The following is a 14,313-nucleotide window of genomic DNA, read 5'->3' as shown; positions in this document are numbered from 1 at the left end:
CTCAGTTCTTCTCTAATGTGTGTGCCATAACCTATGGAGTGCAGAAGTTTCTGGAAGTAGAGGGGATGGTGAGTGCATGTGCATAGTGCTGTGCTGGACACCGAGTGAGGGTCCAGGTGACAGCTCCTGCTGCTGCTTCCAGTATTGCTTGTGCTGTGATCCTACACGCAGTCTGAGCATACTGTATGTTCTTAGGGAGGGACCTGGGGAGATTGCCACAGGGAGAGACAACAGAGGGATACGAGACCTCAAAACTCCAGCAGTCTCTTCTAGAGGGGTCTCTAGAGGGTCTGACTCCCAAGCATCAGCCTCAGGACCGGGCAGTCCCGTCATTTCCTTGAGGGTGCACAGGACAGAGGAGCCACTGGCACCTCCGACCATGGTGAGTGTGTGATCCTTCATCCCTCTCCCCCCAGGGATTTACTGCTGCGGCTTGCTCAGCGTGCGGAAGAGTGACTGCACCGGCCTCCCACTGTCCATGCTGACCAACCCAGCCACGCCCCCAGCCCGGGGCCAGTACCAAATCAAGATGAAGGGGAACATGTCCTTGATCTGCTGGTACAACAAAGGACATTTCCGCTTCCTGACCAACGCCTACTCCCCGGTGCAGCAGGGTGAGTGCCGGCCCGCCATTGGCACAGCAGGGCGCGCTGGGATTGGTTGAGCTTGGCCGAGCCCAGCGCTGCGGTGGATGTGGCGTCCGCTGTGGGCTGTGCTGCTCTGGGACCAGACTACCCTTGGTTATTCACCAGCGTCTGGGGCCACGCTCCTAAGTGTGGCGGCTGTGTGGAAGCAGCGGGTAAGCAGCGAGGGAAGAGCTCCCCGTTCGTTGTAAGCTGTTGAACGGTGCCAGGCTGACGGGGTTTGCAGGTGGCTCAAGCAGCCCCTGGAAGCCCCCAGGTTGTACACAGGGTGTGATAATGGGCTGCATTTGAATGGCATTTCACTTTATCGTCTGGGATTCTGTGAAAAATCTGTTCTGATGGGAGGGAAAAAATCCATTCTTACCTTTCACGGTCTTCCTTAGAAGTTAAGCGTGTGCGCTGTCTGGTCCGTCTGCTGTTCCCTGATTTCTTCATTGATTTTACTCGGGATTTAAAATCCATTCATAACAAAGGGACTTACTTGGCAAGGAGCCTGTGCTTAAAGTCAGGTCCAGTGAAATCGTCGCTAAACCACTGAAAAGAACACTGAAAGGACAAAGAGCCCTGGCAGAAATATCCCCGGCCGCGCAGTGCTTGGGGACAGCCTCCCCTGCCTTTCACGGAGGCTTTTCTCAAGACAAATGGCAGCAAATGAGGTAGAAAAGAAAGACCTCTTTCCCCTCACTAGTAAAGGAACACTGCCAAGGAGCCCAGGGGTTTGTGTGCGGATTTGTGCTCTCACACGTGCGTGTGTGTGGAGTGTCAGCTTGCCTGGCATGTTGTGTGTGGTGTGGAGTGTGTGATACACATTTGTGATGTGGGTGTGGTGTGTGTGTGTATATTGGTGTGTACCATGGTGTGGAGTGTGTATGTGGTATGGTATGTGTGCTATGGTGGGTGTGGTGTGTGTATATATTGATGTGTTGTATGCAGTGTGGAGTATGTGATATGTATGTTTTTGTGACGTGTGTGTTTATATTTGTGTGTGTGGTGTGGAGTGTGTGTGATATGTATTTGTAGTATGGTGGGTGTGGTGTGTGTGTATATATTGGTGTGGTGTACGGTGGTATGGAGTGTATGTGGTATGGTATGTGTGGTATGATGGGTGTAGTGTGTGTATTGTTTGTGTGGTGTGTGCTGTGTAAGTTTGCATGGTGTGTGTGGTCTGTATGTTGGTGTGTGTATACACGTGTTTGTCTATGTTATGGGCATGGGTGTGTGTGTGTGGTCTGTATGGTGTGGTGTGTATATGTTTGCATGGTGTGGTGTGTGTAGTCTGTATGTGTGGTGTGTGTATACACGTGCATGTCTATGTTATGGGTATGGTGTGTGTGTGTGTGGTCTGTATGTGTGGTGTGGTGTGTATATGTTTGCATGGTGTGGTATGTGTAGTCTGTGTGTTTGGTGTGTATGTACACGTGCATGTCTATGTTATGGGTATGGTGTGTGTGTGGTGTGTGTGTTGTGTATGTTTCTGCGGTGCAGTTTGTGCATCTATGTTTAATGTATGTTGCTAGTTTATTCCCATCCTTTACCTCCCGCCAGCTTAAGTTGCATCATGCCTCAGTGGAGATTGCAATCGAGGGACCCCAGCAGATGGGCGTCAGTACTCGATTTGGGTGTAGAGGGCTGCAGGGAGCTGTGCTCTTGAGTGCTGTGTATAGGATCAGTTGAGGAAAGGTTTGAGCCAGGCATGGTGGCACCCACCTGGAGTCCCAGCTACTCAAGGGGCTGTGGCAGGACATTACTTGAGCCAAGGAGTTCAAAGCCTGCCTGGGCAACATAGAAAGACCCCCATCTACCAAGAAAAAAAAAATAAAGGAGGAGGAAGAAAGAAGAAGAAAGAGGAAGAAGAACAGAGATGAAGAAAAAAAAAGGCTTGGAATTGGCCTTGCAAGCTGAAGGCTAGAGTTTGGGTTGAACTTCCAGACTCCAGTGATTAGGGTCTTGGTTCTGGGCAAGGGAATTTCCAGGGAACAAGTTTGAGAGTCAGGGGCAGGAACTGCTTCTCACCAAATTATTTTGTTTATTTATTTATTTTGGGGACAGGGTGTTGCTCTGTCGCCCAGGCTGGAGTGCAGTGGTGCTATCATAGCGCATTTCTGCCTCGAATTCCTGAGCACAAACAAACCTCCCACCTCAGCCTCCCGAGTATCTTGGACTACAGGTGCATACCACTGTGCCCGGCGAATTGTTTTTATATTTTTTGTAGAGATAGGTTCTCACTATGTTGCCCAGGCTGGTTTCAAACTCCTGGCCTCAAGCAATCCTCTAGTCTCAGCCTCCCAAAGTGCTGGGTTTACAGGCATGAGCCACCATGTCCAACCCCACCAAATTATTTTAAGTGATGGCCTCTGAAAAGGTGTCTCAAGGCAGGACATCACATTCATGTGGGCTCAGTGAAAGGAGATAATGAAGAGAAAAGAATGCAGCTGGAGACGTTCAAAATCCTATCCAGGATTTAAGATGACAAATGTTAAAAGCCTAATTTTAAGGGTTGGAGCTCTTAAAACAGACACCAAAGGAACATGTAAGGAGGATATTGATGGGGGAATTGATTTTTAAATCTGTTGAAATTTAGTGTTGTGTTTAATATACTTACAATTTCTGGATCCAAAGTATTCTATTTTACATCATAAAGTTCAGAATCCTAGCATCCCTTAAAAATCCCAAAGGGTATGACCACAGCATCACTGTAGCCTCCCTCCCCACCTCTGAGGGCCCTTGTCCCCTCCCCTGGTACCTCTGGAAAGCACTCCGGGGAAGTTCACACTTGCTCAGTGAGCACTTCAGGTGGGTGCTTCAGGTGGGCACAGACCTGGATGTAGCTGAAATGCACGGGAAATTGCCCGGGGGAAGGTAAAGTTCATAGCTGCTCCTCCCCAGGAAATCTGTTTTGGGGTTCACATCTTAGAGTTCTTTTTCTCATGAAGAGATATCTTCTGTACCTAGTATTCCTTCCCTTTGGGTATGCCATAATTTCTTCAGCCAGTGTCCCTATCAGTGATCCACTTTTTCACAGTATTAATAATGATACAGTGATGTCTTCATACATAAACATTTGGGCACATCTTTGATCACTTCCTCAGGGTAAATCCAAAAGCGGAAGTTCTGGGTGAAAGGGTGGGACCAATGTGAAGGTTTCTGGTGATGTGTTCAAGGTTTCTGGTGAAGTACAGGCTGTACTTCTGTACCATCGCAGTGGGCACGGGGTGCGCCTCCAGCTTTACCAGCCCTACTTTTTTATTCTGTATTTGTCATTCTGATGGGTGAAGATGCCCCCAGGTTTTAAATATCAATCACTCTTATTGCTGGAGAGGTTACGCATTTCTCCATGTGTTGATTGGCAAATTTCGAGTGGTTTCTTTATGTTCCTTACAGTTTTTCTTTTGAGATATTTGTCATGTTCTCATTCACTTGAAAGGAAGTTTTCTGCCTATTGGACATTGTTTTCTGTATTTCATTTCCTTTTGTTTTTATGTATGATTAGTATTATTTAACATAAAAAAAGTTTTCATTTCTCCGTAGGAGGATCTGTTGATATCTTCTCTGCCCTCATACTTTAGGTCTCTCCTCTGTCCCAAGGCCAGATAAGTATAAGTTCACCTGGCTGTTTTATGGTATAATTTTGTGCTCTTTACCATAATCCACTTCAAATTCATTTTGACGCGTGACCTCAAGTGGGCCTCTACTATTTTGTTGTTTCTGTTAAGTGGCCAGGGTGGATTGACCCAGCAGCTGCACCTCTGTGCCTAAACCATTTACTGAATAATTCATCCTTTTCCTATTTATTTTAAATCTCACTCAGGGCCAGGTGCAGTGACTCATGCCTATAATCCCAGCTACTCGGGAGGCTGAGGCGGGAGAATTGCTTGAACCCGGGAGACGGAGGTTGCAGTGATCCAAGATTGCGCCACTGCGCGCCAGCCTGGCTGACAGAGCAAGACTCTGTCTCAAATATGTATATATATATATCTCAGATGATAAACTGAAACATCATATATTCTAAAGACTGCTTCTCAGCTCTATGTTATATTCTGTTCTGTTATGACCATATATACTCTGGTTGAAGTTGAGCAGAATTTCCAATTTTAGGAAATATGTAACTAGATATGAACATTTTAGGAATTGGTTTATTATTTTTTACTCCAGATTCTAACAAAACACGAACCTTTTTGTCACAGAGTGTGAGCATATACACAGGCTTTTTATTCCTTTATTTTATTTTATTTTTTGAGATGGAGTCTCCCTCTGTCGCCCAGGCTGGAGTGCAGTGGTGCGATCTTGGCTCACTGCAAGCTCCACCCTCCAGGTTCGAGCCATTCTCCTGCCTCAGCCTCCCAAGTAGCTGGGACTACAGGCGCCCGCCACCATGCCCGGCTAATTTTTTTATTTTTAGTAGAGACGGGGTTTCATCATGTTAGCCAGGATGGTCTCGATCTCCTGACCTCATGATCCGCCGGCCTCAGCCTCCCAAAGTGCTGGGATTACACACGTGAGCCACCATGCCCAGCCTGCACAGACTTTTTAAAAAGTTAAATGCGGGCTGGGCACAATGGCTCACACCTGTAATCCCAGCATTTTTGGAGGCCAAGTTGGGAGGATCACTTGAGTCCAGGAGTTTGAGACCAGTCTGGGCAACATGGCAGAACCCCATCTCTACAAAAAATACACCCCCCCCCAAAAAAAATTAGCTGGGCATGGCATAGCTGTAGTAGTCTCAGCTACTTGGTGAGCGGGGGAGAGTGTTGGTGGAGCACTGAGGCCAGAGGATCACTTGAGCCCAGGAGGTAGAGGTTGCAGTGAGCCGAGATCATGACACTGCACTTCAGTCTGAGCAACGGAGTGAGACTGTCTCAATAAAGTAAAAAATGTTAAATGCTGTCACATGTCAAGGGATATTCCCATTGTGAGCCAAACCCTTTTGCTTTTCTTCCAAAATCCACCTTGGGTCTGTCATCTTCCTCCTGGAGTCTGCCCATTTAGGATTCAGATTCACTAAGACTAATGAGAATGCAGAATGTCTATATATGAATGAGTCAGGTCTTGATTCATTCACTTAAATTTGCAGAAGGGTAGCAGGAATGTCAGTCAAACCACTAACAGCCGAGGAAGGTGTTAAGACAGAACAGCTGTTAGAATGGGAAGGCAGGGCCATGTGGATCTTGAGCATCACAGAGACAGACATGGAGAAGACAGACATGTGTGCAGACCCATATAGCATTGAAAACGGCGTCCACCACGAAGTTGTGCATGATGTACACGCCGTTCTCAGTGATTCACTCAGTCAAGACAGTCACTATCAGATTCCCTCTTGCTATGTTCCCAATGTTAGCAATCAGAAGGTGTCACAGGACAGCTGCCTTGCCTTTTTCAGCCAGGGTACTATCTGAGAATCCAAAATATCATAGGGAGAGGAGGGTGATCTGGTTTATAAACTGGGGAAATGCTCAAGGAGAGGATGCAGATCTGGTGTGGAAATAGCTCAGTTTCAAGCTGAAACCCCCATGTTAAATTTAAAATGATGAAAAAGGATGGGAAAGAAATGAAGAGTTAAAGATGGTCTCCCGTGTCCCGTGGTTAGGCAGATTGGGACAGTGGCAGTCCAGGAGCCTCAGCTCTTATTGGGCTGAAATCAGGAGGTGAAAAGCTGCAAGGTCGGTGGCTATGCGGATGGGGCTGTGGGAAGCCCCGAGAATCTTCAGAGCGCAGCCCTGACTGACTCACCAGAGACGCCAATGACTCAGAGCGGGGCATCCGGAAGTCCCGGGAAAGGAACTGAGGGGATTTCCGTTTCTTTATAGGGATGGTCACCTGCTCACATCCACGTGGAACCCTAAAGGGGCCAGAGCTCCTGAGACCCAGAGAAGGTTGTCACTGGAGGTCAGGCAAATCAAAACGTAGCTGGAGATGGGAGACCTGCACGGGCCACGTGCTGGGGCCCCGTGTGTGAAAAGGGGTTCCTCCCACTCGGTCTTGGAGGCAGATGCAGCTGAAATAAGGGGCCGGGACAGGAACCCTCAGGAGGGGCATCGGAGAGAGAGACGGCAGTCCTCAGGTACTGCAGGCTCACACGCCCTCCCTCGAGCCTGGTGCGCTGAGCCCTGGAGAACGCCCCCACTACGGGCCCCCGACAGCAGAACATCTCTCCGGAGGAGGGGCTCCATAAGCAAGTGAAGGAGGCCATCGTCTTCCTGCCAGGAGAAAGCTCCAGCGTGGGGGCCGCCGTGGTTTTCTGGCCCTTGGAGAGCTTTAGGAAATGCTTTGCCGGGGCCGCTTCCCTGGTCCTGCATCTCTAGGGCAGGCCTGGATAGCTCAGTTTCCCACAAGCTGGCCAATGTTTCTTCCGTGTGAAATGCTGCTGTCTCTGAGGAAAGAAGGAAAGAGCCCGGCTCAGTGTGTATCAGCAGATCTGCGCGACCCTGGTCTCCTCAGCCACAGTCCCTCAGTGAGAGTTGTGGGGGCGGGAGGAGACTGGACCCAGACGAAGCTCCGGTGGACCTGCAGAGGACGTGCCCATTTTACTTTGACCTTGTCCATTTAAGTATTGCTGAAATTTCACAATCCTGTGAGCTAATCCCTTAAAAAAGACATACAGGAAAATGGCACTGTGCCCATAGTCCCTTGCTGCTGTGAGGGAAGGCCAGTTCGAGGAAACAGCAGGTCAACTCCAGCCATGCTTGAATGGCCGCGGCTGTGTGGAAGAATGCATCCTTCCCATCTTCCATGTTGTCTGCGGTGGGTGGTGCATACGCAGGCGTTGGAAGCCAGAATGGCCTGTAGTGGCTTGGCAGCGGGGCAGGGAGGGCTCATGGGTCTCCGTGTGCTTCTCAGGCCCTGCCAATGGGATTTGTTCATCTTGCCATGACCTTCCTGGTGCCCCTGGGATACATTCCCAGTTGTACTTAGTAGAGGAAAAGGTGTTTGAGGGTATAGGGTCCCCAAAGTTCGAGAACGCATGAAAGGATGGAGCTGGGGGATAGGAGGGTTGAAAAGGGCGGCCGCCCCCTGCTTCTGAGCCTCTGATTCCTTTTGGCTGAGCATGGAGGCTTGCACATGTAATCCCAGAATTTTGGGAGGCCCAGGCAGAGGATCACATAAGGCCAGGAGTTTGAGACCAGCCTAGGCAACATGGGGAGTCTCTATATAAAAAATTGTTTTAATTAGCTGGGCTTGGTGGCAGGTACCTGTGGTCCCAGCTCTTCGGGTGGCTGAGGTGGGAGTATCCCTTGAGCCCAGGAATTTGAGGCTGCAGTGAGCTATGATCATGACACTGCACTTCAGCCTAAGTGGCAGAGCAAGACCTCGTATCTCAAAAAATAATGATAATAATTCCACCCTTTTGCTTTTTTATTTTTTATTTCATTTTGAGACAGAGTTTCGCTCTTGTCACCCAGGCTGGAGTACAGTGGCAGCAATCTCAGCAAACGGCAACTTCCGCCTCCCAGGTTCAAGCGATTCTCCTGCCTCAGCCTCCTGAGTAGCTGGAATTACAGGCACCTGCCACCATGCCCAGCTAATTTTTGTATTTTTAGTAGAGATGGGGTTTTGCCATGTTGACCAGGCTAATCTTCTGGCCTCAGGTGATCCGCCCGCTTCAGCCTCCCAAAGTGCTGGGATTACAGGCGTGAGCCACTGCACCCGGCCTCCTTTTCTTTTTTAAATTGACAAACAATAATTGTACATTTTCATGGGGCACATAGTGATGTTTTGATACATATAATGTATGGTGATCAGATCAGGGTAATTAGCATATCCATCATCTCACTCACTTATTGGGAGATTTGTCAAAGGATGCAAAACCACAACTTAGGAGGAGTGAGGTCTAGTGCTCTGTGTGGGGTGACTCTGCAGTCACCCTGTGTGGGGCGATGAGTTGCCGACACCCTTTGGCTTTGATGAAGGCAGGTGGAAAGGGCTCCGTGATGCTCTCTGACCTCATCTACCACCTCTTCTTCCCAGCACCCCTCACCCAGCCTGGCAGAAGGGGGAGGGAGGGAAGAGTGAGTCCTGTCGCCGCTTTCACTCTTTCAAGGCCCAGTCTGGTGTAGCACCCTTCCCCGTGCTGCTTAGAGCCCCTTCAGGCCTGCCAGGGTCCTGCAGGCCTGTGGACCCCCATGACTTGGGCTGCTGTGTCTGGGCTGGCACATACCGTGGCACTCACCTGACTCTGATGCTTTCCTCAACCCCTGTGAAGCACCTGATGGTTGGTGCTGATTGTTCTTCAACTCTCCCTCCCCTTCTCCTCCTTGTCATCCTCCTCCTCTGCTCATTATTAAGTCGGGGGCAGCTAAGCTGAATGAAGATAGGCACATGTATAAATTGGCATAAGGAGGAGGTGCTGAAGAAGGGGCTTATCTTGTCTCTCGCCTTCAGGAGTCATCATCAAAAGGAAGAGTGGGGAGATCCCTTGCCCCTTGGCCGTGGAGGCGTTTGCCGCTCACCTGAGCTACATCTGCAGATACGATGACAAATACAGCAAGTAAGTGGCCGGGTGCCTCCATCACAGAAGGACTCTCATAGTTGTGCCATCTCGGCATAGATGTCTTGGCAGATGATCACTAGTTTCTGCAGTGTAAGAACTGCAGGACGAAGACCCTGGGAGGTAAGATCCTGCCCTCAGTCTGGGCTTCTGGCCTTACCTGTGCACACCTGGCCTTATGTGGAAGTCCTCTGCCCAGGTACTCTGCGTCCTCCGCTCTCCCAATGCCAGGTTCACATTCCCTGTGCCCAGAGTCACCCTTCCGTTTGCTTACCTGAACTGAGCTGTCCCTCAGCAGTGAGCTCAGACCCTAGCCATTGGCATTGCTTGCCCCAGTCCTCTGTCCTGAATTGCTGTCCTCCCCCACACCCCTAACACACTGGGCATCAGCTCGGGCACTTCTACCCCAAGTCACATATCTTCTAGCATGGGTGCCTTAATTTTCTCAAATATGGATGCCTGTTTAGATCACCAGATGTGGTCTCATGTTCAGTATACACATAGTATGCATAGTTTACACACAGCATAGAGAAGATCCACAATGTGCAGACGTCCAGACACCCATGATGCCACCCCTGACTTGGTGCCATTATAGCCACCATGATGGGAACTCAAAAAATGATAGCTGTTGAACATTAAAAGTATTAAATCACTGGGATTGAGCCTGACCACTTAGAACAGGGTTGGACTAACTCAAAATCGGATATTGACTGAACCCTCTTTGAGGGTAACCTATACTTCCTGGCCTTTTTCATGATAAAGAGGGAAAAACAAGGACCTGGTTCTCTCTGGAAAACTCAGCCTGTGTGTGAAAGGTAGCCCCACTCCTTAGTGAGTCATCAAACAAACCTTTGTTGAACGCCTACTATGTGCTCGGCACCTTGCTAAATTCCGTGAGGTTGTTACAAAGACATTGGCATTTAGTTCACTGAGCACCTACTATGTACCGACACCTTCCTGTGTTCTATGAGGTTGTTCTAAAACAGCTGGCATTTGTGGAGTAGATGTCTGTGGTGCCTGCTGTGTGCTGGGCATTTCAGTCATAGTGAGATATTGAGGATACTGATCCTCCCATACTTTATCCTCCCATACTTTGCTGAGGCAAACTCACAAATAGAGAAGACAGAGCAGTGAGTGAGGCCTGAGGCGGGTGCTCCCAAGAAGGCCAGTATCCTCAGGGTCCAGGTGGGCTTCCCGGAGGGGCGACCTCTGTACCTTCATCTGCAGAGATGGCAAAGGTACACTCGGGAACAGGGTACACCCTGCAGGGGCCTGGAGCTGAGGAAGAGCTTGGCCTCGAGGGAGTGGCAGCTGCACGGGACACACAGAACACAGCCTTGCAAGGAGCATTCAGCAAGCAGGGAAGCTGGAGGGGCTGGCAGGTGCCTGTCCACTCCAGGGCCGTGCACCACCCCAGCACACCTGGCACCTGGCTTTCAGGTTCTCCTCCAGCAACCTTGTTGTTTTCACTTCCTTGGTCTTAAATGAAGTTTATTGTGACAAAGCCCCCAGCTAGAGCTCACCTAACATCCCGAGCCTGACTCCTGCCCCCACAGCCCTCCTGCTTCTGTCGGGGGCGAGCCTGCAGCGTCGCATGGGCCGTGGTGAGGGGGGCGTTTGGGATGCATCTCCGGGTGCCATGAACCATCAGGTCAGCTGTTCTTATTCCCTCTGTCTTCAGGTATTTCATTTCTCATAAACCAAACAAGACCTGGCAGCAGGTGTTCTGGTTCGCCATCAGCATCGCCATCAACAATGCCTACATCCTGTACAAAATGTCAGACGCCTACCACGTAAAGAGGTACAGCCGGGCGCAGTTTGGGGAGAGACTCGTCAGAGAGCTGCTGGGCTTGGAGGACGCCTCTCCGACCCACTGATGCTGGGGGTGCAGGACTCGGTCAGGGGAGGGGTGAGAGGGGGAGGAGAGCCTGCCATTCCAACTTGCCCATCAGAGACCCAGAGATGGCCTGGTGTGTGGTTTGCTGCCTGGGAGGGATGCACAGGGCCTCTGGAGGGACAGGACGGACTTGGTCAGAGGACGGTGGCTGTCCTTATTTGCATTCCAAGAAGAGCACGTCCTCCCTTGGGAAACAGTGCCGCCAGCCTGGTGAGCACCTACACCCAAGTTCTCAAGGGCAGATTCTCTCATGATATCCGTGGAGCTTGGGAGGCAACGTGGACTGTGACTGCGAAGGAAGGCCTTGTGGTAGAATGAGCTGGAGCATGCTCTAAGAGAGGTGTCTGCTTCCTAAAGATCTGCAGTTGTCTGGGACGTGGTTCAAGTTCATGACTTGAAGGAAGCAAAGACACCCTGCATGGTTACAGTGGCTTCGGTGTCGGGGGAGGCCAGGGAGTTTTCCAGCCTTGGCCTCATGTGAGCACCTTTGAGCCGGTCTCTTAGAAGAAGACACACACCCTGGGTGTGCAGTAGTGAAATGGGGAGTGGGTGCCCATTCTGAAAAATGAGGCATTCCTGCTCATTCCCTCTGCCTTAGCTGGTGGGCAGGGGAGAAAGGGAAACGCCAAAAAATTGGAGTGAAGGGTGATGCTATTTTTTATTTTTAAATATATCTTCAGGTTATTTTCTTACTGTTGCTTCAGATCTAATGTAAAAGGCAGATGTCCCCTCCTCTCCACTCCCCTCGCCAACCCCGGCCTCAGTCACGGCTCCTTGCATGATCACAGTTCTGTGTTCTGGCCTGTGGCAGGGCCGGGAAGGGCCGCTGGCTTCCGAACAGACGTGGTTGCTGTCCACGAGGCCCACGGGGAGCCCGCGGGCCCTAAGCTTTGTCGCAGATGTCATCATTGGCAGAATTACTTGTCTTGAAAAATATGTAGCATTGCTGAAACACACAACTGAATTCTCTGCGATGGCCATTTGCTCATTGTCTTTTCTCCGTGTGTAGTGAGTGACCCTGGCAGTGTTTGCCTTCTCAGAGTGGCCCCTCAGAACAACAGGGCTGGCCTTTGAAAATCCCCAAAACGGGACTGTGGTGACAACCCTGGTCAGGTGTGATTTGACACGAGGGCCGGAGGCGGTTGCTGACCGCAGGACTGGAGAGGCTGCATGCCCAACGCTGGCAGCGAGGCTCGTGTGTCCCCAGGCAGATCTGGGCTCTTTCCCAACCCAGGTTTATGCGTCTCCGGGGAAGCCTCGGTGCCAGAGTGGTGGGCGGATCTGACCGTCCCCACAGACCAGAAACAAGGAATTTCTGGGATTACCTGGTCCCCTTTCAACCCAGTTTATGTAACCACCTCATTTTTTACAAATGCAGAATCTATTCTACTCAGGCTTTGGGACTCTGTTCCTCGTCCTCACTCAGTTACTGCGAGTGTTGCTGTCCGCATGCTCCGGGCCCCACGTGGTTCCTGTGCTCTAGATCACGGTGACTCCCCCACCCTGTGGTTGGAATTCGATGCCACGGATTGCAGGCCAAATTTTAGATTGTGTTTCCAGACACCCTTGCCGTGCCCTTTAATTGGATTGAAAGCACTTTTACCACATGGAGAAATATATTTTTAATTTGTGATGCTTTTCTACAAGGTCCACTATTTCTGAGTTTAATGTGTTTCCAACACTTAAGGAGACTCTAATGAAAGCCGATGAATTTTCTTTTCTGTCCAAACAAGTAAAATAAAAATAAAAGTCTATTTAGATGTTGATTCTCTGTTAATACGTGAATTTGTTTAAAAGGTCGGGAAACAGGCGGGGTGCGGTGGCTCACGCCTGTAATCCCAGCACTTTGGGAGGCCAAGGCGGACGGATCACAAGCTCAGGAGATGGAGACCAGCCTGGCCAATATGGTGAAACCTCATCTCTACTAAAAATACAAAAATTAGCTGGGCATGGTGGTGAGCACCTGTAGTCCCAGCTACTTGGGAGGCTGAGCAGGAGAATAGCTTGAACCCGGGAAGTGAAGATTGCAGTGAGCGAAGATCATGCCACTGCACTCCAGCCTGGGTGACAGAGCGAGACTCCCTCTCAAAAAAAAAAAAAAAGCCTCGGGTTTGAACAATATCTTCCTGTGGTCCATGGGACATTATACTAAGGTCATCTTTCAAAAGTCAGGCACGTCATATGGAAAGTCTTGGTGGCTGGGTCATTCTGAGCAAATGCATCCAGTTTACTGACTAAATCAGTCCAGGCCTGGTCGCCAAAATTGAGTTAACTCTGCAGCGTGCAAGAGGCAAGAAGATCGCAGGCCCCCAGGACAGAGCCTGGAAGGTTCTGAATCCTTCCTGTGTGGCCCATGTGTCATCATCCTCCCCAGGGACCCAGGCTCAGCCCCCAACAGTGAGGGGGGTCGCCAAACATCAGGCTGAGAGGAAGCTGGGCAGGCCTGGGAGGGCCATGGGGACTTGGCACTCCACAAGCGCACTCCACATTCTCCTCCAGTCTGCATTCATGGCAAAAAAACTTTTCCCCACTGGCCTGGGATTGGGGCGAGAACAAGTCAACGACACACTGATCAGGGAGAAAGGTGACCTTGGGTGTGGTACCTCCCAGATCTGTCTCCTGCACCCTCGAGGGTGCTGTGTTGGAATGAAGGGTGTGACAGTGGTGGCTAACAAGCAGGCACACTTCCAGGCGTGGCCCCTGGGGTGGCCCTTCTGCCCCAGAGCCTTACTCCTCGTAGGGATCCCTGTGGGTTAGGCATGGACTCTCACCACGCCCAGGCGGAGAGGTGCAGTGGCTCACCTAGGTAAGCAGTCCCGAGTTTGCCTGATGCAGGAGGCTTCGTCCTAACTGCTGTGGGCACTGGCTGTCCTGATTCATCACGAGGACGGGGGATTTTATCCCTGACTTACCTGACACCTTTCTAGGGGATTTTTCTCCTTTCCATATCCCATCCTCTCTGCTGATCCAAATACTGTAAACACTATGAGCTCTGGGGCATCACCCTCCGCCTGGGTCCTTTTCTCATCCTAGATGGAGGTAGGTGTTTTGGAGCTTAACAACGACTGAAGCTAAAGTTCGCCTGGTAGGGAGCCACCATCCTGGGGGGCATTTGGACAGGGAGAGTCCTTGGCTGCGCCAGACCCTGAGCCAGAACCACAGCGCTTTCCTCACCCAGACGGCCCCAGCTCGCAGCATGGGGAGAGTGGGATGGGGTGGGGAGTGGAGTCAGCTATGGGTCTCATCAGAGTGCCCTGGGATCTAGGCCAGAGGCACTGTCTTCACCCACA

At 50.6% G+C, this 14,313-nt stretch overlaps 1 protein-coding gene across 1 annotated transcript in view; it reads left to right on the top strand.

The window, feature by feature from the left end:
* PGBD5 (piggyBac transposable element derived 5) overlaps positions 1-12,789 on the top strand; it is a 104,995-nt gene extending 92,206 nt beyond the window's left edge. The window contains exons 5-7 of the mRNA XM_010374037.2: positions 417-614; positions 9,021-9,126; positions 10,808-12,789. Of these exons, the coding sequence (XP_010372339.2) occupies positions 417-614; positions 9,021-9,126; positions 10,808-11,003 (500 nt within the window). The 3' untranslated portion in view covers positions 11,004-12,789. The remainder of the gene's footprint in view (positions 1-416; positions 615-9,020; positions 9,127-10,807) is intronic.
* The last annotated feature ends 1,524 nt before the right edge of the window (positions 12,790-14,313 follow it).

This window comes from Rhinopithecus roxellana, chromosome 8 (genome assembly GCF_007565055.1).
Source record: "Rhinopithecus roxellana isolate Shanxi Qingling chromosome 8, ASM756505v1, whole genome shotgun sequence".
Taxonomy (NCBI): domain Eukaryota; kingdom Metazoa; phylum Chordata; class Mammalia; order Primates; family Cercopithecidae; genus Rhinopithecus; species Rhinopithecus roxellana.
Note: the sequence above shows the minus strand (reverse complement) of the source record. Positions and strands in the feature narration are given on the sequence as shown.